The sequence below is a fragment of the Syngnathus scovelli genome, chromosome 20, assembly GCF_024217435.2.
Source record: "Syngnathus scovelli strain Florida chromosome 20, RoL_Ssco_1.2, whole genome shotgun sequence".
Taxonomy (NCBI): Eukaryota; Metazoa; Chordata; class Actinopteri; order Syngnathiformes; family Syngnathidae; genus Syngnathus; species Syngnathus scovelli.
In genome coordinates, this window is record NC_090866.1 from 10251339 (window position 1) to 10279195 (window position 27857).

Genomic DNA, 27857 nt, shown 5'->3' on the forward strand with positions numbered 1-27857 from the left:
GCTGCTGAGTAACACTAGATGGCGCCTGTGCACAGCCCACGATGGACACGCTTATCCTCCAGTGAAGAACTCCAGCTGGACTTTGCTTGACTTTTCGGATCACGTGGACCGTGGTGATGTTTTCGTGGAGGTTGCACATATTCCCCTGCAATAGTCCGACCGTCTATTGTTGTTGTTGCAGCGGGTCGGAGGAGAAGCCCTGCACGGTGCGTCCTTCCACGGCGTGTTCTTGGGGAGCTGTCAAGTCTACGACTTTTGATTTGGGGTCCAATCGGAGGAAGGATGAGCCTCTTGGAGCTGTGATTTCTTTTTTGGCTTTCTCCGTCCTCCAGTTGACAGCTGACGAGGTGAGTGCGTAAAGTTAATCAATTTGAGTCACTTCATTAGGTACAGCTACAAGTCATGTTGAGTCGAACGACTCTCGAACCGGAGTTAAATGATTCTTTTCCACACATGATAATCAGGTGTACCCAATGTATCATCCTTATGATTCATCCAAAGGTGTGGCTGCTTTGCAGTGCCTCATTGTTGGCCCCGAGTGTGTGCATGTTACATCGCAAAAGCTAAAAAAAAAAAATTGTTTTAGAGTGCCTCATTGTTGCAGCATGGAAAAACCCAGTTAATTTGTAGGGAAATATTTTTGTTTTCTCAAAAATACTTTTTTTTTTCAACAGTGATTCATTCTAAGTTGTCAAACAAGAGACAGTAGAATGTTCCAGATAGCGCTGATTCTTTGCTTTCCCACCATCCTTTATCACACACGAGCACACACAGACACACACACGTATATACACAAACCTTCTGGGGTGTGCAAGCACTTATGCTAGTACTGTGTGTGTGTGTGTGTGGGGGGGGGGGGGGGGTCTCCTAGCAGCCTTCGTTTCAGTCCAACTGTCATTCTGGTTGCCTTAATGAGAAAGTCAGGACTGAGTGCTTTTAACGGCTTTTGTGCAAACCCTGAACATCTCCCACTGCGACAAATCCATTGCGACCTCCTGGGAATTCGTGCACTCACAATCACCATTGGTACTACTTGATTTTTGCATTATTTATGCATGCTGAAATTCCCTGAGATATATTTCTTGAGGCAAACACACGGAAGGTAAGGACTAGGTTAAGCACACAAACTTGACCCATCCCCGTTTTGTTTTGCTTGGAACATTCTATATGACTTAAATCAACGTGTGTTTGAATCCCAGCCAGGAGATGGAGAACAAGGCCGTGTACTTGAGTACGCACGAGGAACAGGAGAGCGCCTATATGTACGAAGACGCCTATGAGGGACATAATTTGTCCAAGCTCAACCTGTGCGATGAAGGTGAGGAGGAAGAGGAGAAGCCTCAAATATTTCTTACAAAAAAAAGAAGTGGGAAAATAATGACTAAGCAAACAGAAAGGTTGCACGAGAATGAACCTTGGCAAAGTGCACTTGGATGCAGAAGTTGCTTTGCTTCCTCTGAACGTAAACATTTTTTGGAGGCTAGCTAAGTGTCGAAATAGAAATGTTTGCGTGATGCCAAGTTGTCGTGTCGTCTTCCCGACTTGCTGAACTTGTCGATTTTGCTCTTCTATACATTCCAGCCGTGTATATGCGACAGCTGGGTTTGTCTTGTGCGGCATGAGTTGTGTGTTCTTGGTCAGAGGTCACCAACCACCGGGGGCGCGGACCGGTACCGGTCCTGGGTCACTTGGTACCCGGCCGCCAAGCTGCACAGGAAAAAAAAAACAATTTAATTTATCGACGATCAATTAATTCAGGTCAAAACGCTCGTCCCGGTCAATTTTCCCCACTAATTCAACGTAATGGTGAGTTTTATTAATAAAATAAATACATTTAAATAAATAAATTGAATAAATATATTAATAAATGATAAATAAATAATGACTCATTCACTGCCAGTGTAGTTAAAATGGGCGTTAATGAAATAAATACATTTAAATAAATAAATTAAATTAAATTGAATAAATATATTAATAAATGATAAATAAATAATGACTCATTCACTGCCAGCGTAGTTAAAATGGCCGTCAATGGCAGTGAACGAGTTAATCGTTCATTCAATCACAACACACTTGTCTGTTTTGTGTCAAATTTCGAAGACATTTCTTGTCATGTTCCACTTTATGAGATTTTAATAACATTTGGCCCACAGGTGAAGATGCCAACTGCTCACCTTGTTTTATTGAGCACATGGTCCCGGTTTATGTCAAATTTGCTCCCGGGAGAAGAAACTAATCTGATGTTTTGAATCTGGAAAGCATTCTTGAGAGCAGACACGGACGGGACGGCGTCCAAAGCAAACGCTTAACGCGTCGCGTTATGGAAGCCAAATGTCTCGTTGTGTTGGCTGTTAGCTATTGGCGCTAAAGCTAAAAAAGCTTTGGGCTGACTGTTTTGGCTTTTTTTTTTTCAGGTTCTGGAAAGAGGCGCAGGAAACATGATCAATGCTGCGGTCAGCTCAACTCTTTGGCGGCCATCAAGTATGCCATCGTGTTGCTCTACGTGCTTGTGCTCCTCACCATCTTCGGATTGTGCCTAGCCGGTAAGGCGACTTACAAATTAGCTTACTGTTACCTAGCTAGCTAGCTTACTCTTACCTAGCTAGCCTTAGTTTTTTTTAAATCTGCAAATGTTCGCTTTCCAGCACAAAAGAAACATCAGATTACAAGAAATTAAATATTAAAGACATTTTGTATTACTTCACAGGTTTCTTTTATATCAAACAAATGGTTTTAGGTTATTCACCTGACATGTTTCGGCGGTTTCTTCCGCCTTCATCAGAGACTCTGAATCTGATGAAGGCGGAAGAAACCGCCGAAACATGTCAGGTGAATAACCTAAAACCATTTGTTTGATATAAAAGAAACCTGTGAAGTGATTAAATAAGGAAAAACAAAATGAACTTAGTACAATTACATTTTGTATTACTTCACATCTTAAATTGTGTTTTCATGACTTTGATTTAATAAGTTTCATTTTTATAACATGTCTGTCATCAATAAGTTTGCACATGGAAATAGTTTCATGTCCATCTCTAGTTTCTGCACTTATGACATCAGCGCTGCCTTGCAATGAAGGACACACACACACACACACACACAAGTGGTGTTATGGGGGGGGGCAACGTGATGTGAACCTCATTTCCGCGTTACTGTAGCCGTGCAGTGCGCTTTAGCGTGGAGAACACACACGTAGCATAAACAAGTCACGTCCAATGTAAAGCGAAACGCTAACAATGAAGAGAGAGAAGGGCTTCAATAGTGGGGGGCCACGTTTTGGAATGCGAAGCCCCTTCGACTCCTCCACCCACCGCAACTTCTAGATAACACCTCCTCAAAAAAAGTGCATCATGAATTCTACCCTGCATTTGTTTCAAGTTGAGTTCCTCAGGGATCTGTTTGAGGTCCTTCATCACTTCCCGATGTCCCACGACTTATGTTTCGTTGGAAATTTTCGAGGTCACTTCCTTTTTGTCACTTTGTGTTTACGGCTTTTCACCTTGAGCTAGGGGCCTCACTGCAAATGTCAGCGTTGTTAGGAGACAAGAAGAACAAGACGATGGAGACATTACGAAGAAAATGTGTGTGTGTGTGAAGTCCGAAGGTATTTTCTCATTTAGGACGAGTTGAGTTGCCTAAAGAGCAAGCAATCAAAGCAGCCTTTTGTGCGCCAAGTGGCTCCAGCATTGCTCCCTGGAGGCCCCCTACATCCACGCTCATGTAAAAAAAAAAAAAAAAAAATGCCTGTTTGCCAGTTAACCCCCACACCGTTCCCCGCCGTCCCCCGACTCTTGCTTGAATTCTCACTTGACTTCTTGGGTCACCAGTGCACCCCTCCCTCCCTCCCTCCCTTTTTCATTTCTATAGATAAGATAAGCGCAGATTGCAACATGATTCCTCCCCCTCATGTAACGTGTTCTGAAAAAAAAAATAATTGCGTGCAGTCCGACAAATAAAACACTGAAGTTCGCCCTTATATGGTCGTGTACTCAGGCTAAAAAGAGTGCAGGTTAATCCTTCACAGCCTTTGCTGCAATTGTGTATGTGTGCACCCCACACCACAAGATAATCATTTTTGGGAGACATTTGACAATCAGCCATTTGCTCGGAAGAGAAGAAAATTGCTCAAAGCAGGCATCTGCTTTCCAGAGACTTCAATGTCGGGAAGGCGTCTGCGTTCGCCTTTTGTCCGATTTGACGAGCCCGGGTACATACATGACACATATGTGTCGCGTCTTTAAACACACCCGAGCTACTTTGAAGCTTTGTCCGACCACGAGATGATTGAAGATAAAAGGCGGGTTAGGGATGGGAGCCAGATGTGAAAAATCCAAAAAGGGTTAATGTGACACGGTCACTCTGAGATGCTGTCAAATGCGACTAAAATCGAATAAATGTCATAATGGCAAAAAAAAAAAATCTTCTTTATTCCCATTGGGCAAAATTTCACACCAAGAAAACAAATCAGAGTTTGAATCGGAACCAGGTTGCACGGTTGGCCGCCATTCAAGTATTCGAGCCTCGATGGAGGTCTTCTTTCGCGATCCCGAAACGATTGCGTTGATGCCGTAATCTCGCCCTGCAGAACTCCCGCACATGCTGCAATTTACACGCCGCTCGCTGGTGTTGCAGTCCTGCCGAGGCGCTCGCTCGGCCGGCCAAGCCGCGTTTCGTTTTAATCGAAACAAGCTGGGCCCGGTCCGCTGCCGTATCAAAGCCGAGCGACGCTGTTTGTTGTTTGTTGACTTGCGGTTTGAGGGGAGAAATAGTTTTCCCCTATAGGAATAACTATAAAATGATTCCGTTGTGGAAAGTTAACAATGCAGTTCCGCTTTGAGCCACCAGGGGGCAGTATAACAGCTTCTAATTGATTCACTGTACTATTCTTCTCAGAGGATAAAGAATATATGTCTGAGTATTTTCATTTTTGTTCAAATATTTGTTACACGTTGCTTTTCCTAGCCCGAACTTGGTGTTTCGCTTAGCATCAGGCTAAATGGATTTTACGGTTCTTTGGAATCGGCTGCACAGTATGTAATGGGTCTTAAAAAGGGTTTTAGAATATCGTCGTATCTTGGAAATAAGCTGCGAGGGGGTTAAAGTCGGAGCTTAGTAACCATGGATGCTGATCCGGGAGCCGTTGCTCTTGAAGACCTTTGTTTGAAAGCAACAGGAACATCTCTGAATCTTCTTTACATTTCAAGGTCAACTCAAACACAGAGCTGGAGATGTTCCTGTGATGTTATTTGAGAGGGCAAATGTGATTTAAGGAGCTGGGAAAGTTTTTTTTTTCCTCCAAAGCGCAGCTGAGATGTTGACAGGCTGTGACCGAGCCACTTAGTTCTCGAAATGTGACGCAAGAGGTGCAAACACGCACGACTGTCAATCACAGCAGCAGCTGTCGTTTTTTACTGAAGAGTGGCAGAAAAAAAAAAAAAAAAAGCTTGCGACGATCCAGACCGGATTTCTATTTCGTTGTAAGTCAGTTTACAAGACATTTATTTTCACGTTACAAGGATTTTTATGTGTTAGCACGAGTGCAGACAGACCATCATTTAGCAATTAGCCTCTTCGGTTTCGGGTCATTTGGAGTAAACCTAACACGCATAACGAGCTGAGAGTCATTTGTTCTCTTGTGGAGGTCTTCTTTTAAGCACTTTTGGACCCTGAGGGCAGACCCCCCCCCCCCCCTCCCCTTCCACCACCTTGTTTTGCATAGATGATGTCATACCGTAAAACATCTCCACGGTGGGCAAAAGTTGCCGCGCTACATCAACACAGGGGAAGTTGTGTCATTTCGAAAAGTCCAGAAATGTGGCTGGGTCCAGGTACTACAAGCGCCAGGAACTTCCCTGGAGCCTTAGGTGGAAATGCGACTATAAAGTGGATGGAGAGCGACATCTGCTCTCCATTACAGAGTCTTAATTCCAGCCGGGTGATTGATGCTGACCCATTTCGGGACTTTTACTCTGTTGCTGAGAGATGTTCGACAACAACTGTTCTTTTCTCCTCGCAGTATCTCGCTCCCAGGCATGGTCGCAGCAGCAGCAGGTGCTGATGGAGAACGTCACCCAGATGTCAGAGCGCTCCCGGCGGCTCCAGCAGACGTTGGACGAGACGCCCGATCAGGCCGACCTCTTGGAGAACATCTGGAAGCTGGAGAATCTCTTCCAGAATCATAGTGACAGGCTGCAGAAGCTAGAGATTCTCATCAAGGTGCTGGAGGTTCATTAAGATGCAAAGATGTTGAGTCACAAAGTCCCTGAAGAACCTCATTGTCCCTTTTGGATGCTCCCAGGGTTTGGAGGCGGAGCTTAGAAGCATGCACGCTCAGTCCTTGCATTCGGAAGGCTACCTGGTGCAGCTGGATGAACGTCTGTCGTCGTTCAGCAGCTCCGCCGGAAGGAACCTGACGGGCCTGACTGCCGAGGTGGCTCGGACCACCACCTGGCTCCACGACCAGAACCTGATGCTCAGGTTAGCCGGGTTAGCTTAGCGTGACGTCACCGTTCATGCTGATGTGGTGTTTTTTTTTTTAAAAGGGAGACTTCAGGTGAGGTGACCGGGCTAAGAGACAAGCTGGAGGAGGTCAACTGGATGGTTGGAGCTGTCAATCACACCGTCAGCAATGACATCAATATTCATCATTTGAAAATACACGATCTGCAGGTAAATATTTTCAAACTTTTCCTGATACACTTCACATTCTGAACGTGAATCCCCCTCGTAGATTCAGATCAGCAACATCACGGAGGACACCTCCAGTCTATGGGTGACCCACATCCACACGGAGGCGCTACTTCGGAACGAAATGGAGATCTTGAACACCATCGCCGAGGATCTCCGTCTCAAGGACTGGGAGCACTCCATGGCTCTGAAAAATATCAGCTTCATAGAAGGTCAGCCGGAGATCTTGTTAGCCGCTAATAAGCTCGGTGAAGTATTTGTTTGACTCATTACAGGACTGCTCCTCGTAAATCTCAGTTTCTGGGTGGAGGAGCTGTCGTGAGCCCGGAGATATTTTCTTAGTAACTCGTGAGCATAATGCTGCTCGCGTGCCAACATTTTAGACTTATGTGGAATAATTCTTGGGTGCGTCTGTTACTGTGCCAGGCAACCAAAATGGTTTCCCGGCACCATGTGAAACAAGCCAAACGTGCCACGAGGAGGTTCATAAAGGAAGATTTGCTGTACCTAATGAAATGTCTCGCCATTGTGGGTCTCACACACACATTAATTTCATCTTTTTTTGCAGGACCAAAAGGAGAGAAGGGTGACACTGGACCACAGGGGCACACCGGCGCCCCTGGATTAACCGGTTTAAGAGGTAAGGAGTAATGTGGAAAAAAGAAAAATGTAAACAAGCCGAGAACATGTTGCGCTTTGTCGCAATGGAGGTTTGTTATGATTCCTCGCGGCCCGCGTTGTGTTCTTGAAATAGAAAACATAAGAAATCCCCCCCCAAAAAATAAATGTTACAGTTTTTACAAGCCCCACATCTGCCAGCTAAACCATGAAAAATATTTGGAACCCCTCCCTCCACAACTATGATGCAATCCATCTGCAGATGTGTTGCTATGCATCAAAATAAAAAAATACACCCCAAAATATCGAGACTTTTCATCTACATCATATTTCAAATGACTCAGGGGGCTGAATTGTCAAAGAATGCTGAGAGGTTCTCTGGGAAAACCCGGTTTGACCTTCAAGTGTGTTTTCACACCAGAGGATTGAGACTGGAGTGGCATCAAAGTTCCTCCTGCTCTTTAAACACAACACAGCTGCTCGGCTGGCGTGGTCACGCTGTCTTACGGTAAAGGTGACGCCGGCGCGCACGATCTCACGATGGGAAAACACGATTTAAGACTTCGGGGTTGGCGGTTGCCATTTTGTCTTGTCGGCGGTAATCCCGACTGCCCAACCAAATCAATTTGATCAGATCGTTTGTGTTATACTGCCCTCAAGTGGCCAAAGCGTGCACAACAGAAGGATCAGCACAATAGTGAAGCAAAAAATGCATTTAATTTCTTTACATTCTAATTAATGTTATGAATAAATATTTGTTTTAATAAAATACAATATATAGAGTGCTATTTTTCTTATTAAAGAAGAATTACAAATATTTTTGTCGACAAATATATTTGACAAAATGTTTTTTGGGCGAGGCTGGAACAGATTAAGCTCATTTCCATTGGCTTCCATCTAAGGCCTCGCTCCAGTTCCAGTCTCTACAAGCGCTATTGATTCTTCACAATGGTTCATAATCAGTTTTGTACTTTCAAAGCCAGCCAAACCAAATCATGTCCGAAGAGTCTATTTATACCCGTAAATGTCTGCGACTTGTTGCCGAGGAGCAGTCTCAACACGAGAGGGTACATGTGTTCCTCATTAACGTGTTAGCTCGGAGTCGCTCGAGTGTGCATACTGTAAACACACACACACACACACACACACACACGTTCGTTACAGTGGTGGAAATGGATTTTATTAGCGGCGGGAAAAAAAATATTGTTGTTTTCCTCCACCTTTTGGCCCGGCGAAGAGCTTTGGAGCATTTCTACGGCGATGTCGTCCATCAATGATGTCATGATGGCGCCCGGGGAATGCTGGGAATGGACCAGTTCAATTTGTGAGAACATGTTGGACAATTGTGTGCGTCCAAGTTATGTGGGAACACTTTGGGGGGAAAGTTCCTTGTTCTGTTCCCAGAGCAAAGCGAACCATCCGTGAAGATGAAACTTGGAAGAACACAGGGATTTATTTTATCCACATTTTGTTGTGAGAAAAAATTCAGCTTATACATAAGCATTATTTTTGTCTCTTTAAGGATTCCCTGGAGAAAAAGGCGTCCAAGGACTTTCTGGAAGCAAAGGAGCCAGTGGCGACGATGGCAGTCGAGGAGATAAAGGCGACATCGGACCGGTCGGACCAAAAGGTGCAAAATTTGTCAAGAAAGATGTTTGCGACCCGGTTTCGAGAAGGATATATCGAACCAAAAACGACAAAAATAGACTTCTCGGGTGAAAACGACCAATAAATAGCACCCCCGACAGCCTTGAAGGTCGCTCCTGTGGTTTTTGGATCACAAGTTTCTTCTGTAAGCAAACGAGGCGCTTTGCTTACCGGGCTGCCAATGGAGGCTGAAACCACAAATAAGAGGAAATTCTATTTACGACCGTCTCACACTTTGGTTCTCTCTAACTGTTTAATTTAATTTGGTTCGCTCCAAATATCCTAATTGTGAAACCCGTAATGTTTCAGCAAACAAATGAGTCCAGAATTTGGTCAAAACAAACAAGCAGCCATTTTGAAAATAAGCTAATTCACGACCTGTCCTGTTTTGTTCTCCAGGGGATCGAGGAGAACGAGGGATGAAAGGAGATAAAGGTGACAGCGGAGTAAGACTAGGTTAGCGTCAATCGTCAATCATTTGGTTGAAAGATTTGAAAGTGGCACATTTATGATCTGATGACTTTTCTCGAGGAAACGCGCACCTGCTCGGTGAAACTGATTAACTGTACAGTATGTGCTGGAGCTCTGCTTTGCATTCATACACTTCAAAAGAAAAAAATTATTAATCTTAAAAAAAAAGAAAAAATCTCCAAAGCAACATATGTTTCTACTTCATCTTCATGTTCTTGTGTAGAGCAGATGGATGTTTGTGTCACAGCCTTCCTGTGCGTTAGCATGCTAGCATCGTGTTAGCCCGTACGCTCTACACAATAATAAGTAATATAATAGTTTATATCGTATTTTAATGTCCTGCCTATTTATAGATGCGAGCAAGTGAAAGTTTTGATTTGAGCCGCCAGGTTGTCCAGATTAATTCCAGACTTATTTTTACATCAACAAGTCCTTTTGAGGAAGTTAGAAAAAAAAAAATACAGTGTGCTTGATGTGTCAGGTTGAAACCGAGCCACAGTTTTTTTTTTTACAAATGTCCCGCACATGGGGAATTCTTGTGAAATCTCGTCTTTTATCTTCTCAGTTGAAGACACCCTGGTACGACTGGTGAATGGGTCGGGCCCCCACGAGGGCCGAGTGGAGGTCTTCCACGAACGGCGCTGGGGGACGGTTTGCGATGATGTGTGGGACAAGAAGGACGGCGACGTAGTGTGCAGGATGCTGGGATACCGAGAAGCCGCCGAGGTCCACAAGACGGGACGCTTCGGACAAGGTTCAAGTCGGCGCTATCGATAATATAAATATTATTAGCGTTAATGTGTCTTCTTGTTTTCCCCGCTTAGGCAGCGGTTTAATCTGGATGGACGATGTAGCGTGCGCGGGCACCGAGGACGCCATCCATGAGTGCAACTTTTCCGGTTGGGGCAAAACTAATTGCGGCCACGTGGAAGACGCTGGCGTCACGTGCCTCAGCTAATTGAACTTTGACCCCCTCATAGCCGATTTACTTCTTTGGTCCTCGGCCTGGACATGTTTTGGTAGTTGTGGGGTCACAAGATGGACAAAGAGACTTTCAAAGGAAAGATTGATCTTGGAATCGCCGCGAAAGACTTCGGATCTTCTATCTGCACCATTTTTTGTCTTACTATGAGTTCCTAGTTCGCAAATGTTCGCAGTGTGCTTCCCATTAGAGCTCACAGTTTTGTTTATAAGTGTCACATTCTGACGGAGCGAAAGTGTCGCCAAAGCTAACACGCGGCCTCCATTTTGTTTATTTTCCCTGTCCCGCTTTGTCATCCCAACACGTCTCGTCTGGCGGCCGCGGGAACGAAAACAGGATATCCTCTTCGTGTTTTCTCAGCACAGTCGGACCAATTGGACCTTTAGCCGTTAGCCTGGTCGCGCGCTAACATTCGTTTTTGCGCTACACGCGAAGCCAAAGTTCCTCTTCTGTATGAAATAGAAAATACGAAGGAAATCAGGAGCTGCTGTGGCACTGCCCAAGGTGCTCCTAATGCACAGAGGACACCAAAAATTTCCCAATTTCTAGCGGTCTGACTGATGTTTTCCCACGGGATTGGATGTGGTCATGTGATCTCCCTTGCGGTGAAATCCTTTCACGTTGTGCCTTTTGAAAACGAGAAGTCCTCTTAACCATTTAAAGGTGTCTTCATTTTTTTTTTAACATTCTCACTTGCATGTCATACATGTGTTTTTTATCACGGCGCGTGAGTTGTTCAACATTTAAGTATGTACCGTGTTTTATTTGTACTTTTACTACTAAATGCCGCATATGCACTGCTGACATATTAAATGTGTTTAAACAGGTGAGCTGGCTTCTCACTGGCAATGTCTTTCGATTGGCAGCTCAAAGGTGCAACATATGAACGTTTCCACGTGTGACACACATGTGACCAACTTAAAAAAAATATATAAAACTAATTGTATCTCCTTTTTACAGAGGGAAATGCTGTAACGCACTGATCCACTATCACATGATCATGTGACCCAAATTTTTCTAGATACCAAATATTGTTTTTGCTTGCATTGGAAGCAGGTGTCATAATAAATCACCGTAGCCCGATGTTTTCTTTTTCGATTGCATCCATTATAACATCAGGCCAGAGCAGGTGTGCAAAGAGACACGACTTGGTTCTTTTAACTCTTGTGACCACGTTGTACGACTTAACACATCTTTGTGTTCTAAAGCGCACCGCAACATGTGCCAGCGTTGACCACAAAACATGAGCTCATTTCCCCTTTAGAGGAATAAAAGAGGAAAGGCGAGGAAAAACCAGAGAGCAACAGTCTTCCCCATCCAGAGCCTGTTGTCGCATTCCTGCTCCTCAGCCTCAAAGGAAGAGTTCTGCCAAGGTCAAAGGTCATAAGATGGGGGACAAGCTGGGCTGTGTGAAGAAGGAGAACCTGGAGGTGAATTCCAAGGTGTTCAGCAGACAACTAAAAATATCACACTGTGCTTATTGCGTTGATAACTTAGATTGCTGACTGACAGTGTTGTCCTCCAGTGTAACTCAGAAAGAACAAACCATTCCAACTATTATTACTGCCAAGTCATAAAAAGAAACAAAACAACACTAGGCTGGAGATTAACATCATAAAAACACAACCATAGTTGCATTGTTGCACTTTTACTGAGTTAATGAAATAATAAATGACTTTTGGCCAGACAATAAGTTCATTTTCCAAGTTGACTTGTGATGGAAAATGTGTTTGTTTTGATTTGGTTTTAATCCGCATCACGTCGTAGAAAACAAAGCATGTACAGTATTCGCAACATTACTGACCTCTGGTGGAAATCTTTTGTATGGCAACTATGCCAACACAAGAGCATTTCAGGACTGTATATTCTTATAAAAATGCAAATTGTTACATATATATCTATATTTTAAAGTATACATAGACTTTAGGATTTTCTAACCCCATTAAAAAATAAAAAAATAAAAAAAGGAAAAAGAGAACCGCGCTATTTGTCCCTCCGAGGCTTCCGTCAACTTCCGTTATTACGTGGACATTTCAAAAGTTCGGCGCGATCATTTTCACTCGCTTAGTTCTCATTCTTTGTGAAAAGTAGGTAATATAGTGTTTATTTACTAAAACAACAACTTTGAACAATACACACTCAAATGCAACTTCTTGCTGTGCCAACTGTGACTTGGCTTGTCGCCATTTTTTTTGTCATCCAGGGATTGTTAGCTTCATTGCCGATGACGTCTGCTACGTTTTATATTGTTTTCGTCACATGCATATTTTATTTGTTCTAATCACATTAATGCAAGCTTAAATGCACAAGACTCAATCAAAAACAAAACAGTAAGAATTCAAAGTTGCAAACATTAATCGACTCTGAGGGCTAACTGCTATAGAAAATGAATGAATGGATGTAAATCTCAGTAAATGATCCGTGTTTTGTTTTTTTGTTTTTTTAATTCAACAGCATGGCTGGATTCACCACTCCTCAGATGTCCAGAATCAGGAACTTTGCAAGCGGAGGAAGCCCCATCAACATCCCGGCTTCACCGTTCATGAAGAAGCTCGGCTGTGGGACAGGAGTCAGCGTCTACCTGATGGACAGGTGACCACCTTAACATAAATTAGCTCTCTAATTAAATTAATCGTATCGATTTGATTCCAGAGTGGGAAAGTTCAACGCGTCCCCCTGGGCCATCAAGAAGCTCAACAGCAAATGTGCCAGCAAACAGGCTGAAGTCTACCTGAAGCGTCTAAAGGAGGAGGCAAAAGTCCTCAAGGGGATCGACCATCCCAATATTGTCGGTGAGAGACGAAAGTCTGGGCGCTTTCGTTAAAACTGATTAAATATCCAATCTTTCTGTCCTGACTGAATGTTTGCAGGTTTCCGTGCGCTGGCCACGGCCAAAGACGGCTCCGAGTGTCTGGCTATGGAATTCGGAGGCGAGCAGTCGCTCAACGACCTCATCGAGAAGCGCAGAAAAGACGGTCTTCGGGCCTTTCCCGCCGCCGACGTTGAAAAAGTGGCGCTCCACGTGGCCCGTGGACTACAGGTTTAAAAACATGCTGACTCGTGGAAATGATTCCAAGTTGTGATCCCCTCTCTCTTTGTGCAGTATCTTCACAACGAAAAACAACTGCTGCACGGCGACATCAAGTCTTGCAACGTGGTCATCAAGGGCAACTTTGATGCCATCAAGATCTGCGACGTGGGCGTGTCCCTGCAGCTGGATGAGAACATGACAGGTAGGTGCAACACTGGCCGGGACAATACGCGCTTTCATCAGATTGAGCACAAAGAGATTTTTGTTTTTCGGTCAGTGTCGGACCCCGAGGCGGAGTACATCGGCACGGAGCCCTGGAACCCCAAGGAGGCCTTGGAGGAGGGCGAGATCACAGACAAGGCCGACATCTTCGCCTACGGCCTGACCCTGTGGGAGATGATGACCTTGGCCATGCCTCACATGGATATGCCGGAGGATGACGAGGAGCGAGATGAAGGTGAGATTTTTGGAGAACATGTGGGAAGATGAAGAGTGAAGCAGCCCACTCACAACGCTTCGTTTTTAAGACGAGTCGATGGAGGACAGCTTCGACGAAGACGCCTACTACGCCCGGCTGGGCACGCGGCCGCCGCTGGACGGCCAAGAGCTGGGCGAGTCCTACAAGAAGATGATGGAGCTCTTCTACGTGTGCACCGAGGAGGACCCCAAGAAGAGACCCTCGGCGACACAGATCGTGCAGGCGCTGGAGGACAACGGGCTTGAGCAAAACAAGAGCAGCCTGTGAGGTTTGAGTGTCCTAATGATGTCACTTGTAAATGTTTATTTGTGCTGCTTTGTTGTTATTCTTGTAGACGCTAAGCTAAGATCATTTTTGATTGGCTTTTATATTCTTTTTTTTTTATTTTGTTCACAAGAACTCAAGTCCGGCGAATTAAAATAACTTTATTCAAACTCACAACAACATAGATTCTCTCTGTTCCAACACACAATTTGAAAAATAACACACAACTTAAACGAGATCAATCCTGCGGTTTAAAAACACGTTTCGGACTAGCAAAAACTTCCACAGGAAGTCATTTCCATATAAACATCTGCAAAAAAAAAAAAAAAAAAACGCAGCAAATATACGACACTCAACGCCGAGCTAAAAAACACACTGATCGAACGGACTCTCTCAAAACCGGAGTCGTTCAGTCCAAATTAACGATCGCTCGGGTCACTTCAGGCGATAAAGTTGTAAACGAGGAACGTGGGCGTGCCGCAGTACGTCGTCGCAAACTGTTTGCCGTCCGGCGTCGGGTCAGAGAAGGCGATTTCGTCCTTCGTCAGGAGACAGCCGTAAATGAAGGTGCTCCTGGAACAGAATATTACGCAATAACATCATCGCCCATGTTGTGAGCGGAATCCCAAAATGGCCGCCTACCTGACGATGTCCAGCATGCGGCTGGCGATGCCCTTGTGCCGGGCCAGGCTGAAGACCCAAATCCGACTAACGCCGCAGAGCGCCTTCTCCGGCACGGTGGAGCAGCACCACGCCCGGTGCCGGTCCATGAAGTCGTCCTTGGTCATGTCTTTACGCTGATCGGGCTGCTCCAGCACTCGGAAGGCCTACGAGACACAACGAGTTCCTCACCAAACAAGGTCTTGGAAAAAAACTGCTAATTCTGCTCGCTCCCAAATGATGACCTTCTGTATGGGTTCTGCCACCAGACAGCCCACCACCATCCGATCGTCGTTGACAAACAAGTAAGTCTTGGCCTGCGAGGGTCTGCTCAGCGTCATCTGCTGGAAGCCCAATTCGTTGTCTGCGATGCGACGCACCTCGTCCGCCTTTGTTTCAATACATAAAAACTGTAATGATATGCAAAATGGCGGAAAAGAAATGTCCTTCAAGCTCGTACCTTCTTGACAGCATATTTGGGATCATCTGGCATGACCAGGACGATCTTTCCATCCCAGAACTCGCCCACCACCCTTTCCTTCTTCCAACCCTGGAAAAAAAAAAAAATATTGAAGCACTTTTTCCACAGATAGTCCAAAGTTCTTCTATGAGATCCTCACCACAAACTTGATGGCGTCTAGGAGGCACTGGTGGAACTGCTCGTGTTGGAAGTTGTCTTCTGGGTTGTCGGCGCTGTACACCATCCCGCACGAGCCGCACACGGCGGCGCCAAATTGCTTCTGACCTGCGTCCTGCCGGCAAAGCGTAGTTAGTAAAAAAAAAAAAACGGGACTCAAAAGGAGCCAACGTACAATGATGAGCTGGTCGGCGTCCTGCTTCTCCTTCCTCCTGCGGGTGGGACGCTCTTTGGTGGACGGTGTGCCAGCTGGGGAGCTCTTGGAACTTCAAGACACATTGTTGGATTATTTAAAAAAAAAAGGTCAATCCATGACATTGCAAGGAGAAAAAAAAATGTCTCACCGTTTGGAAGCGGATCCAAAGATGGGATACACTGCCACAGATTCTGGATGGGGCAAAAACGTTTTTGTTAAAATCAAGAAAATGGATTTCTGGAAGCTTCTTGAAGGAACCCTGGAAGTATTTGACCTTTGCGCGGTGTGGAGGCAGGAGCGTCTCCGAGGTCACAGACAGGCTTGGAGCTGCCATCCTGGTCAAGACAAGTTTTAAAAAAAAAATAGATTCAAACAAATGTGGACATATTGAATGCTAAGCTAAGCTACCTGAGAAAGAAAGGATGCTTGAATCGGAATCCTTGTCAGCACAATTTTTAGCTCCTTTGTGATTTTGTAATTTTCAGCCAGGGCTTTAGGAGGACTGAGGAACAAAATAGGAATCAACAGTGAGGTGAGGAACCGTTCCTAATATTTTGGTGACCACAAAGGAGGTCTGAAAATGGTGAATCCAATTAAAAGTGTCAAGCGAGCACCTCGCTGGCAAGTTGCTGTCACACTCCTCAAATTCCTTCGGGTCAAACTTTCTCCTGTGCGCCTCAACTTTCTTCTCCACGGGCTGAACGGCAATCTGAGGATCACAAAAAAAAAAAAAAGTCAACACGTCTTGTTTGAAATCAAACTTCATCTCATCCTTTTACCTTCACGGGATTCATCTGCTTTTGCTTTTTCTCAGGCTGGGCGGCCACCACCTGACTTTTGGATTTGTGAGTTTGGCCTTTGGACGCCTTCTTGTACATTGAGGAATGCTTCTTGCCTGTGCTGAAGAAGGCGGCGCCCACCAAAAGCTTGGGTTTGGGCTTCTTGGGCTCGGGCGACTTCTCGATAGTATTGCTGAAGTAAAAAAAAATTCATAAGCAGCACAATTTAGGGTGCTAGATTTTATTTAAGTTGCACCAACCTGCTCCCATTCATCGTGGACAGCTTGATGGTCTTGGGTTTCTCACTGTAGCTACTCGAACGCACCGTCACCACCTTGACCTGCTTGCCTTTTGTCACCTTCTTGTTTTTCTTCTCCATCTTATTGCCCTGGCTTGGAGGAGGAACTGGAAGCGATTCCTTCACTGCCTTCCTTTCCAGAGGCGTGAGATAAACACTCTTTTTCGGCCCGTAGAAGGAGCTTGTCATCGTTGCCAGCATGACCGGAAGGCCTAAGGAGAAGCACAGATGAAACTGTTGTTAAAGCAGCCGACTCTGAGGTTCTTCCTTCCTCCAACACATCAATACCTGCTGCTTTTCGAGGAGACCTCCTCGGCGACAGGGAATGTTCTTTGTTCAAACTCCCATTCACGTCTGGCTTCTTCCTGGGAGATCTTTGCTTGAGAGGCGATGCCTCCTTCTCGCCTGCTGCTTTTCGAGGAGACCCCCTCAGCCATGGGGAATGTTCTTTGTTCAAACTCTCATTCACATCTGGCTTCTTCCTGGGAGATCTTCGCTTGAGGGGCGATGCCTCCTTCTCACTCATCTTGGCCGGGTGACTGCCAGGACAACCAAGTGTATCAAATTCAATACCAACTGTCCACAAAACTATGAAAATGCTCACCTGTCCGAGTCCACAGAGGAGAGCTTTCTCTTCCGAGTGTTCATGAGCATCATTTTCGCAACCTTTTTTTTCCTGCATGTGGACAAATATGTAGAACAATACCAGATTAGTCACATACAAAGGTTACAATTGGCGGGAATACTGGATAAAATTAAATAAAACCTAGGTATGCCGTGCAGAGAGTTTGGAAATATAATAAAAGATTTGTATTAATAAAAAAAAAAAAAGAGATAAGCGCTCACATTTAACATTTTTCAGTGCACAAATCCTTCGAACAAACGGTTTAAGATAAGCTATCGGAATAAAACACGACGATATCAAAAGATGAAACATATGTAGGGTTGCTTACCTAAAAACCGTTTAGGTTGTCGATGACTTTAGCGAACCTTTAGTGATGGAAATGTGGTAAAATAAAAGAAATTTGGGCATTAGTTTTTCTCTTTGACCATACTTCCTCCGTGTGTTTTCAAAGGCGCGCTATCCTAAAACGGAAACGGAATTTCGCGGGATGTACCACAATAAAACACTTCCGGTCGATGAGTGCGTTCACATATTAAACATTAAAAACGCCAACTATTAAACTATTGGGCCTTTATTGTGAATCTCATTTGTAACGTTTTAAAAATGTGCCAAAAATACCTAAAAATAGACAAAACAGCAATCCAGAAGTGGTATATGTAACGTATAACTTTTACTGTTAGAAACAGCTTCTGGGGCCTTGTCAAATATCTTCCGAGGTTAGTAAAATCTTAGATGAATAAACTTTAAAATGTACGTGAAAAAAAAACCTTAAATCATTCCTAATATATTTTAGTTTGGAGGCAAGGTAGAATATGCTTCCGCTTTTTGCAGATAACAACTTCCGGGTTCAACCTTCCCCATGCGCAAAGTGACAGCAAGTCAGTCTCAAAATACTTCGTTTTTTAAAGCAACCATTTTGTTGGGCACACGTCCATATTTCATTATTTCGCCTCTTTATACATATCCTTCAAAATGGTCTTTTACTTCACAAGTGCTGGTGAGTTTGTGGTTGTTAGCTACTAGCCTGGTTTGCTCCCATGATATTGTGCTCATAGTTTGCTATCTCTGTTCTATCTTAGTGGTGGAGCCTCCCTACACCATTTACATGGGAAAAGACAAATATGAAAGTAAGCTTACTCATATAAAAGCTATTTATGTATTGTTGAATGTTCACTTAATTGATTACGTTTCCTCCAGACGAAGATCTGATCAAGTACGGTTGGCCTGAGGACATCTGGTGAGCATAATAATCTGAATATTATCCAAACTGATATTGAATAAATAAAGTTTATGCATTGAAATTATATGAGGGGCTTTCTTGCTAAAGGGATTAAAAGTTTTTATTTTCTCATAGGTTTCACGTGGATAAACTGTCCTCGGCTCACGTTTATCTCCGCTTACCAAAGGTAAACAGATGACATCATTTGTCTTTTTTAGATCGTTACATATTTTGCCTCCTCGGATGCTTTCTTTGCCTGTTCTAGGGTGTGACTATCAACGATATTCCTCCGGAGGTGTTGATTGACTGTGCGCAACTGGTGAAAAACAACAGCATTCAAGGTCTAACAGTGATAAAAATATGAAAATATTTCGTGGTCGTCATGATGTATCTTGAGTATGCATTTATGTGTCGCCTCAGGGTGTAAAATGAACAACATTAGTGTGGTTTACACGCCGTGGGCCAACCTGAAGAAAACGGGGGACATGGACGTGGGGCAGATCGGCTTCCATCGACAAAAGGAGGTAGAGCGATCGTGGGAGATCGTCGCCTCCTCATTCTGAATCCTAGTTGACAGCTGGTGTTTTGTCACTTCAGGTAAAGACGGTGACGGTGGAGAAGAAAGTCAACGAGATTGTGAACCGGCTGGAGAAGACCAAAGATGAGCGCTACCCGGATTTAGCGGCCGAGAAGGAGTCGAGGGACCGTGAGGAGCGTAACGAGAAGAAAGCTCAGCTGCAGGATCAGAAGAAACGCGAGAAGGAAGAGCAGAAGAAGAAGAAGGAGATGGACGAGCTCAAGTTAGTCAGCACGCCCTTGCCGTTATATCATTTTTTCCCCTCACCCTCCAAATATTTTTTATTTCAACCTATTCACATATTGTTTTTTTTCTCGGCCAGGTGCTACACTTCGCTGATGAAGAGCGAAAACATGCAAACCAACGAGGTGAGCATACTTGCGCCCCACGAATGGGCTTGTACATTTCAGTAAGGCTAATATGTAAAAATCCATCCCTGGGCAGGATGGCAACGATTCCGATGACTTCATGTGAGGAGGACGTCAGTAACGCAACAAAACGAGATATCATACAAGGGATGAACAGAGCAGTGACAAGCCTGCCCCCAAACTAACATGGCCGCCGAGTCCTGGAGAGTGGACGCTGTTAAAGCTCCACGGGACGAGCAGAGGATCATTTTAAGGGGGACGTAAGACTGATCGCGCCATTTTGAATGATGCTCTGACTGAGCGGTTGCACCTTTTTTGTTTTCTTTTTGCATGTCAAGTGTTTACTGGGCTGTTTGACAATATATGAATTAGATTTTTATGTATCTTGTTTAAAATACAGTAGATCCATTATCACAGCTCATCAGCAGGCCTACCATGAAATATGTTTTTATTTAGAAAATCACAATATATGTTGGTGTAATTAATATCATCCCATCCAATACATTTTTAATTAAATATATTATACATACACTGTCTGGCCTTTAGGCGTTATGTTGTTGCAGTTACTAATAGTGACCAATAGGTGGCAGTATTTGCTTATATACTGCCATGTTTGCGTTTATAATTAGTTTCGAAAAATCATATTAGAAGAAAGAAGGGAGACATTGAGTCAATTTAAACTTAGTTTAACTAATTGTTCAAATATATTTTGAGAATTTAATGGTCTTCCAGTACCCGCATTTTCACTGACTAGAATTTAAATTAAGTAAAAAAACATTTTTTTGGTCATATTATTATGAATATTATTATTCGATCCGTATTTGAGCAAGATAACTTTACTTTGCTAGGGCTTAATCAAAGTTCAAAACAAAACGGGAGATTAAAAAACTTGCTGTGAGAGGCGCACCATGATGACGTCACATCGGAGTTTTTCCTGCAACTCCCCTTTGCAGAAATACCGACGAACCTTATACGCACGGACGAGTTTTAAATATTTTTTAAAAATGGCTCTTTTACCGTTTTTCGTCACCCTGGCCTGGCATATGGCCGGCTTACTTTTATTTGTGTTGTTTTTAGCATTCCTCTGCTTCTGCGCCTACGTCAAGTATGTGCACCTGAAGTATGATCACATACCTGGACCACCGAGGGAAAGGTAAAGGAAAAAAAATAATAATAATTTGCGTGCTTGCCGCAGTTCACCTCTAAGAAGTTTATTTATTATTTTTAAGCTTTCTCTTCGGGCATTCTCCACATATTGTGAGGACAATGAAAAACGACGCTCTGACACACGACTTGTTTCTGGAATGGTAATCTTATTATGATAATAATAATTATCAATATTGACAGTACCATTAATGATATTATTTTGAAAGGGCCGAGCGTTATGGACCAGTGTACAGGATCAATATGCTGCATCACGTCATTGTCTTTGTTACTTGCCCAGAAACAGTCAAGGTACAGTCAAATTAGTACAAATGTATGAATGAAACACATAAAGGTTCAAATTAATCCCTTTTGCACACATAACTATTTTTGTCAATATCATCTGGATGACACAAAACCGTGATCAGGCTCTACTTTGAAATAATTTCCTGTTATGTGATGCATTCAGGAGATCTTGATGTCCTCCAAGTATCCCAAAGACCTGTTCCTCCACAAGCGACTCTTCAGCATGTTTGGTCAAAGGTGAATCGTGGAGCCAGATAGATAAAATGCATATTCTTTATATATGTGTATTTTTTTTTTTGCAGGTTCTTGGGTAATGGGCTGGTAACAGCGAGGAACCATGACCAGTGGTATAAACAACGGCGGATCATTGACCCCGCCTTTAGTAGCTTGTGAGTTTTTTGCACCAACCTAATCTGTGCTCTAGCAAACAGTCAATCAATAACCAATGTTTTTTTTTTGTTGCATAAGTATTACATAAGGTAAGGTGTGGTATTCACAGTCGATAGTAATTTACACAAACAACCACACAAGAATCCAATCAAACAGGTCAACCTACCACACTTACGTCATGGTCACGTTTGAGAACAAAGCACACGTATGTAGATTCATTCTGCCCCAAAATACGTGTTAACACACACGTGCAGATACTTGAGGAGTCTAACGGGTACGTTCAACGAGCGAGCCGAGAAGCTGATGACAAAACTGTCCGACATCGCCGACAAAAAGTCGGAGGCCCGCATGCTGGAGATGGTCAACCGAGTCACCTTGGATGTCATCGTCAAGGTTGGCTACGTCACATCGAAGCAAAACGAAACAAGAAAAATCTTTAAAGGTCGTTTGTAAATGTCGAGGTTTGTCTGTTGAGGTGGCGTTCGGCATGGATATAGAGCACCTGGAGGACACGCCTTTCCCCAACGCCATCGAGACGTGCCTCCAAGGGATGGTCCATAACTTACGCAATGTCCTCTTTCAGGTACATGTTTAGTTTCAGTCCAAAAATTATAATTAAATTCTCCAATCTTATTCCCTTTTCAAATAATCTACTCCTTTTCTTCCAGTTCTATCCCAAAAACTGGGCCGTGGTGGAGGAGGTGCGAGCCGCGTGCAAACTGCTGCGCTCCACCGGCACCGAGTGGATCCACAACAGGAAGGTGGACATCCAAAGAGGCAGCGACGTGCCCAAAGACATCCTCACGCAGATCATCAAGTCGGCCGGAAAAGGTTTGTGTTGATGTGGTTGAGGCAATCTAAAACTTGATGTAAACAATTTTGAAAAATAATCTAATTCCGTTTTTTCCTCTTTTTTAAAAAAAAAATAATAATTTCAGAGGAAAGCATGACCAAAGAAGACGAAGAGTTCATGCTGGACAATTTCGTGACCTTCTTCATCGCCGGTGAGACTTTTTCTAATCCGATTGAAGTCATGTGGGCTGTTATTGTTGCCATGGTGATGCTTTTGAATTCCATTCCCTCCCGAATTAGCCAATCTAGTGACATGAGAGAAGCTGAAAGCAGTTCAGATCACATGCTAGCATTTTGTTTTCCCCAAAGATTAGCCTTTTTAGAAATATTGTTCATTAATTGCTCATTTTATTAATAATTATTGATTTTTTTCTTTACCAGGACAGGAAACCACGGCGAACCAGCTGGCATTTTGCATCATGGAGCTCGCCAAACATCCGCACATCATGGAAAAGTGCGAAACAAGAACGCTCAAAAAAACAACCACAAAATTGACTCCACTTGTTTTTTAATTTTTCTTTGTGTCATAGAGCTCAGAAGGAGGTGGACGATGTCATCGGGATGAAGCAAGAAATTAGCTACGACGATCTTGGGAAACTTGTTTACCTCTCACAGGTGGATTGAGAAGATAGTATAGCATCGAAATTGAAAATATGTCGCTTTAAATTTGTTGTTCTACATTTGAAGGTTCTAAAAGAGACTTTGAGGATTTACCCAACAGCTCCAGGAACGTCCCGTGAGCTCATCAACGACATCGTCGTCGATGACATCCGTGTTCCAGCCGGAGCCGTTTGTGTCGTAAGGCGTTCAAGTTGATTGTGGATGGGGAAAAAAAAAAAAAGTAAGACAAGGATGAGTGAAGAGTTTTTATTTTGTGTGTGTTATTCAGTTTAGCTCATACGTGTCCAGCAGAATGGAAAAGTTCTTTGAGAATCCGCTGGAATTTAACCCAGATCGCTTTCATCCCGATGCTCCCAAGTAAGGAGTAATTATGACTTCTATCCAATAATGTGGCTTCTCAACCTTTGTTATTGATATTTACAATTCTAATATTTTATTTTATTTTTTTACACAAGGCCTTATTACTGCTACTACCCCTTTTCTCTCGGCCCACGTTCCTGCCTGGGTCAGAACTTTGCTCAGGTGATTAAACAACAAAACAGAACAGTAAAATTAGACGTTAGCAAGCAATGCAATGAGAACTTTGTCAACAGATGGAAGCCAAAGTGGTGATGGCCAAGTTGCTGCAGAGGTTCGACTTCGCCCTGATGCCGGGTCAGAGCTTGGACATCCGCGACCTGGGCACGTTACGGCCCAAAGGTGGCGTGGTGTGCGCCGTCACACACAGAAAGCACTGTGGGCAGTGAACGTACAAAATGGCGGCATCACATCCAACCAAAAGTATTCCTCATAGCTTTAGCATCTTCTTTCTTTTTCAAACTTTGAACTTCACTGACAGCTGCCGTCCAATCAGAAACGCTGAAAGCTAACAAATGCACTTTAGTGATGACATTTTTTAGTTGATTATGAATCCAGTGGAATGCATTACACTTTTTTGATCACTATTGTGAAAATAATCAATATATTGCACTATTCATGAAATATGAATGCACTTGATTTATTAAGCATGATCATTTTTTTTTATCTGTATTCAGTTGCAATAAATGCATTTTAATGTAATAAAATGTATTTTTATTTGCGTTAATTTCATTATTCCTTTATGCCTGGTGTAGAAAGAGGTGACTATGATCTCTGAACCTAATTAATGATGGTCCATTAAGTACAATATCACATATTTGTAAATTTATTATAGTAAAATTGTAAGCACTATAATATTCTATGGATTTATGGTGTTATGATATTGGAATAAAGATATTGAAGTCTGGGAACGTTTCAGTTCATGCAGTTACTCAGAATGGCCACTGGACGTCAGTGTTTGGTTTTAAATGCTTTGCTCATGCTGACGTAGCGCAACTTGAAATGAACCCAATCTAATCAATAATTTATTATATTATTATTATTACTATAACGTATTTGATTGAGCTAATTTCCTACACCAGCGCTAATTCCAAGTCGAAAAAATAATAAAATTACAGCCTGGAGACAAACTGGCTGGTGGGTGTCGCATCAATATGACGTCACAAGGACACATTTTCCCGGGCTCTTAGCCAAACGCCGGGAAACTTTAGCTTGACAGCTTTTGTCGATTTAAATGTCTCTCTTTTTTTGTCTTTTCTTGTCACTCTGACAACTAATATGCTCGGTTTACTTGTTTTAATTTCTTTTATTTATGTTGTTTTTCGCCTCCCTCACCTACTGCGCCTACTTAAAGAAAAGTATCTACACTTGACGACCACCGAGGAAAAAGTAAGGGCGTTTCATCCCCTCACCTCAATTAACGTCTAATTATTATTGTATTTTTATACATTTTTATTTGACGTACTTATTTAGTGTTCTCTGGACATTCCCTAATTGTTTGAAGTACAAAAACACCATATATGGATATATGGAAAGTTTCTAAAATGGTAAGGTTATTATTTTTTGTTACTGTTTTCGTCATTATTATTATTTAATGTAGTAACATCGCCATTTTTGTTTTGTTGAAAGGTCCCAGCGTTATGAACCTGTATTCGAGCTCAATGTGCGGCATGACGTCCTTCGTTACCAGCCCAGAGACGTCAAGGTTTTTTTTTTTATATATATTTTTTAATTTATTTATTTTTTATTCAATGTTTTACCAGGTAAGCCAATTGAGAACACTTTCTCATTTACAATGGCGACCTGGTACAGTCAATTTGTTACAAATGAGCAAATATTTAAACTACTATCGAGTTTTTTTTAGGTTTGAAAAGTTCCCCTATGTCCACTTACAAGTCCTGTAGCTCCAAAATGTATTTGCACCAAGACTATTGACGCTCTAATAACCCCAAACACTCTTTTAAGATTTGAAAAGGTCACAAATGTGTGCGATAGTAAATTACACAAATAAACCTTTATTAAAATCACAAACATGAAGCAAAAATACAATGTAAAAGAACCTGATCTACAATCAGAATATTTACACCTTTCAAAAAGTCAGATAACAATGTTTACCAACTAGTGTGGTTATAAGGAGCAAAGAACATGTCGAGCTAACCTGAATTGAACTCTTAAGCAGACATGTTTGAGGCACTGATCAAAAACAACATACTTTTAAATAAAAGACAAAATACCACTATATTTGGAAGTCGCCCTTGGGAGGCCATTTTAAAGTTCTGGGGGTTTTCTTCTGCCAGTCGCCATTTTGTCCACTCGCTCACGCTCGGAATCCTTCGCCGTTTATTGGCCCCCGTATGGCTCCGGTGACAATTTTGGCTCTCCTCCGGGCATTACTTGAGCACGCCAGGTAGAAGACCTCCACCACGTTGAGAAGCACCGACAGGCAGGACATGGCCAGCATGAAGAGGATGAAGATGGTCTTCTCGGTGGGTCGCGACATGAAGCATTCCACTGTGAAGGGGCAGGGCGCCCGCGAGCACACGATCTGGGGCTCCATGACGAAGCCGTATAGGTAGTACTGGCCCACGATGAAGGCCACCTCCAGAATAATACGGAAGATGATGGACGTCATGTAGTTCCCCAACAAGTCGCCCTTGATCTTCACGTGGCCTTTTTCATCAGAATACTTGGGAAGTTTTAGCATGGAAGTGTTGGTTCTGTTCAGTTTCTCCCGTAGTTTGTTCTCCTTATGGATGACGTGCATGACGTGGCCCAGGTAGACCAGCGTGGGCGTGGAAACGAAGATGATCTGAAGGACCCAGAAGCGGATGTGCGAGATGGGGAACGCGTGATCGTAGCACACATTCTTACAGCCCGGTTGCTTGGTGTTGCAAATCATCTTGGACTGCTCGTCGCTCCACACCTGGAAACGGATCAAAACCGTCGGCATTGCTAATGGGGACACTGACACAAGTTCCACTCCTGTTCTGCAGGGGGCGATACTGCCTTGTAAAATTTGGCATCTTTTTTCAACAATCTTAAAATTCACATTGAATCTAATCTGCAAATATTGAATTGTGGAAGAAGTAGTTGAAGAAAGAGACCTTCTCCGCCCCGGCTCCCAGGACCATGATCCTGAAGACGAAGAGCACGCTGAGCCACACCTTCCCGATGACGGTGGAATGCGACTGCACCTTGTCCAACAGCTTCGCCAAAAAACCCCACTCGCCCATCTTCAACTTTTTTCACCACACTTTCAACAAAAAAACAACTCTTGGTATTATTTGGCAAAATTTTGGTTGAAGGACACCTTGAAATGGTCATACTGAGCTGAAATTGTCAGCTTCAAAATAAAAAGACAGATTGGGTTTTTTATTCTGAGAAAAATGTAAACATTACATAATACAATTAAACTTTTTTTAAATGTTCATTTTGTTTTTGTAGTTTTACTGTAGCAACCTTTTGAGTATAAATCACTATCAAATAATTACTCTCATTCTTCCGTCAATTATGTGACCGAAAAATACACAAAAAAAATTGCTGGTTGGTTGTTTAAAAATTTAGCACTTTCAGTTATTGATTACCTTTTGAACTACGCTGGAATGTTCCAGCAATGCTCAGTGTACACGTCGAGAAAAAAATATATGGTTATACATATATGTATATACATAGATTATGAATCTAAGTATATATATATATGAAAAAAATACAGGTAACTGCTGATTGTCTCTTTTAATGAAAGGAAATTGTTTACCTTAGATTGGAAGAGTGACTCGTGCTGCTCTCCAGGTACACTGTGCAACCACTGAATGCTGTTTGGAATAAAGCAAAGGAAAAAAAAAGCTAAGCAAAGGTGGGGGCTGATTTTGCTGCCTTGAACCTGAGCTCAGGTTGCACAACTGTGTATATTGTGGGGGGGTCACGTTGCCACGTTTCATTAAAAAAAAAAAAATAAGTGACACGCAGTGACTGGCAAAAGACAAGATTATGCTGGTTAATAATTGCTTTTGGTGGATGTTAAAGTTCAAACTGCTCCCCAGTGTTGATATTTTTCGGCTTGTCATCACATTTTGCACGTACACCGACGCAACTTTTTTAATGGTTTTAGATGTCCGAAATGTGATGATGTAACTGCAGATAGAAAAGATATGACTCCGACCCCTCCTGGAATTTACTGCCAGTGTTGCAACGCTGTCAGCAATCATCTCATTATGTCAGAAAATGTAACCTGCCAATTAATTTCAACTAGTGGAGGAAATAATAATTTTTGGAAACATGAATTTTTGTAATAAAATGTTTCTAGACAGTATATATATAAACTAAAAGGCAAATATATTCAAATTATGTTAAATAAAAATATTAATGTATAAAATAAATTGTTCTAACTGAATTCATATATAGAAATATTTAAATTGTTTTTAAAATAAATACACCTAACTAACGGATATTTTTAATGAACCTAAATTAAATCATTGTTAATTAGGTTAAATAATTCAAATGAATGCAAATAGATATGTATAAAATCAAATATCTATCATGTATGGATGTTGATGCAGCCTAATTCATCCATACGAGTAATTAAATTCAGAAAACCTTTTAACCAAGTAAACTCATTTATAACCTCCGTCATGCCATTTCTTCAGCAATAATA

The 27857-nt window shown here is 42.7% G+C and overlaps 6 protein-coding genes and 1 long non-coding RNA gene across 11 annotated transcripts; 5 read left to right on the forward strand and 2 right to left on the reverse strand.

The window, feature by feature from the left end:
• The first annotated feature begins 81 nt into the window (after nt 1-81).
• scara5 (scavenger receptor class A, member 5 (putative)) lies at nt 82-11235 on the forward strand. The gene is made up of 12 exons (XM_049757532.2): nt 82-347; nt 1200-1318; nt 2415-2543; nt 6017-6216; nt 6299-6477; nt 6543-6669; nt 6731-6899; nt 7256-7327; nt 8828-8935; nt 9352-9408; nt 9989-10177; nt 10248-11235. The coding sequence occupies exons 2-12, from the start codon at nt 1207-1209 to the stop codon at nt 10379-10381; spliced, it is 1476 nt and encodes a 491-aa protein (XP_049613489.1). The 5' UTR covers nt 82-347; nt 1200-1206; the 3' UTR covers nt 10382-11235.
• A 1169-nt stretch (nt 11236-12404) lies between these two features.
• Nucleotides 12405-14358, forward strand: pbk (PDZ binding kinase). 3 transcript variants are annotated; one of them, XM_068649271.1, is made up of 7 exons: nt 12405-12492; nt 12860-12997; nt 13058-13197; nt 13276-13445; nt 13509-13638; nt 13714-13893; nt 13964-14358. In XM_068649271.1, the coding sequence occupies exons 2-7, from the start codon at nt 12861-12863 to the stop codon at nt 14179-14181; spliced, it is 975 nt and encodes a 324-aa protein (XP_068505372.1). In that variant the 5' UTR covers nt 12405-12492; nt 12860; the 3' UTR covers nt 14182-14358. The 3 variants fall into 3 exon arrangements, with proteins under 3 accessions (XP_068505372.1, XP_049613606.1, XP_049613605.1); XM_049757649.1 differs by having other exon boundaries at nt 13509-13893; XM_049757648.1 differs by having other exon boundaries at nt 12411-12496; nt 13509-13893.
• Nucleotides 14324-17840, reverse strand: esco2 (establishment of sister chromatid cohesion N-acetyltransferase 2). 2 transcript variants are annotated; one of them, XM_049757581.1, is made up of 15 exons: nt 17701-17840; nt 17353-17421; nt 17037-17287; nt 16711-16960; nt 16451-16643; nt 16286-16380; nt 16080-16173; nt 15946-16006; nt 15820-15862; nt 15651-15741; nt 15459-15590; nt 15299-15388; nt 15084-15227; nt 14821-15005; nt 14324-14751 (listed from the first exon to the last, which is right to left on the reverse strand). In XM_049757581.1, exons 2-15 carry the CDS (start codon nt 17403-17405, stop codon nt 14619-14621), a joined length of 1815 nt encoding a protein of 604 aa, XP_049613538.1. In that variant the 5' UTR covers nt 17406-17421; nt 17701-17840; the 3' UTR covers nt 14324-14618. The 2 variants fall into 2 exon arrangements, with proteins under 2 accessions (XP_049613538.1, XP_049613539.1); XM_049757582.1 differs by having other exon boundaries at nt 17353-17424; nt 17702-17834.
• A 343-nt stretch (nt 17841-18183) lies between these two features.
• Nucleotides 18184-20068, forward strand: ccdc25 (coiled-coil domain containing 25). The gene is made up of 9 exons (XM_049757676.2): nt 18184-18370; nt 18453-18500; nt 18571-18610; nt 18728-18779; nt 18858-18933; nt 19013-19116; nt 19190-19392; nt 19492-19537; nt 19614-20068. Exons 1-9 carry the CDS (start codon nt 18346-18348, stop codon nt 19641-19643), a joined length of 624 nt encoding a protein of 207 aa, XP_049613633.1. The 5' UTR covers nt 18184-18345; the 3' UTR covers nt 19644-20068.
• Nucleotides 20069-20443: 375 nt separating this feature from the next.
• LOC125990426 (cholesterol 24-hydroxylase) lies at nt 20444-23933 on the forward strand. The gene is made up of 15 exons (XM_049757600.2): nt 20444-20690; nt 20767-20844; nt 20911-20992; nt 21150-21223; nt 21289-21375; nt 21631-21769; nt 21852-21959; nt 22045-22207; nt 22315-22380; nt 22610-22682; nt 22759-22843; nt 22916-23026; nt 23118-23206; nt 23305-23371; nt 23443-23933. Exons 1-15 carry the CDS (start codon nt 20446-20448, stop codon nt 23593-23595), a joined length of 1620 nt encoding a protein of 539 aa, XP_049613557.1. The 5' UTR covers nt 20444-20445; the 3' UTR covers nt 23596-23933.
• Nucleotides 23934-24384: 451 nt separating this feature from the next.
• On the forward strand, nt 24385-27841 carry LOC125990469 (uncharacterized). 2 transcript variants are annotated; one of them, XR_007488928.2, is made up of 4 exons: nt 24385-24595; nt 24680-24753; nt 24836-27059; nt 27315-27841. It is a non-coding gene; the product is annotated as an uncharacterized lncRNA (long non-coding RNA). The 2 variants fall into 2 exon arrangements; XR_007488929.2 differs by having other exon boundaries at nt 24836-24911.
• LOC125990454 (gap junction Cx32.2 protein-like) lies at nt 25202-26442 on the reverse strand. Its single transcript, XM_049757669.2, has 2 exons — nt 26311-26442; nt 25202-26129 (listed from the first exon to the last, which is right to left on the reverse strand). The coding sequence occupies exons 1-2, from the start codon at nt 26437-26439 to the stop codon at nt 25524-25526; spliced, it is 735 nt and encodes a 244-aa protein (XP_049613626.1). The 5' UTR covers nt 26440-26442; the 3' UTR covers nt 25202-25523.
• Nucleotides 27842-27857: the final 16 nt, after the last annotated feature.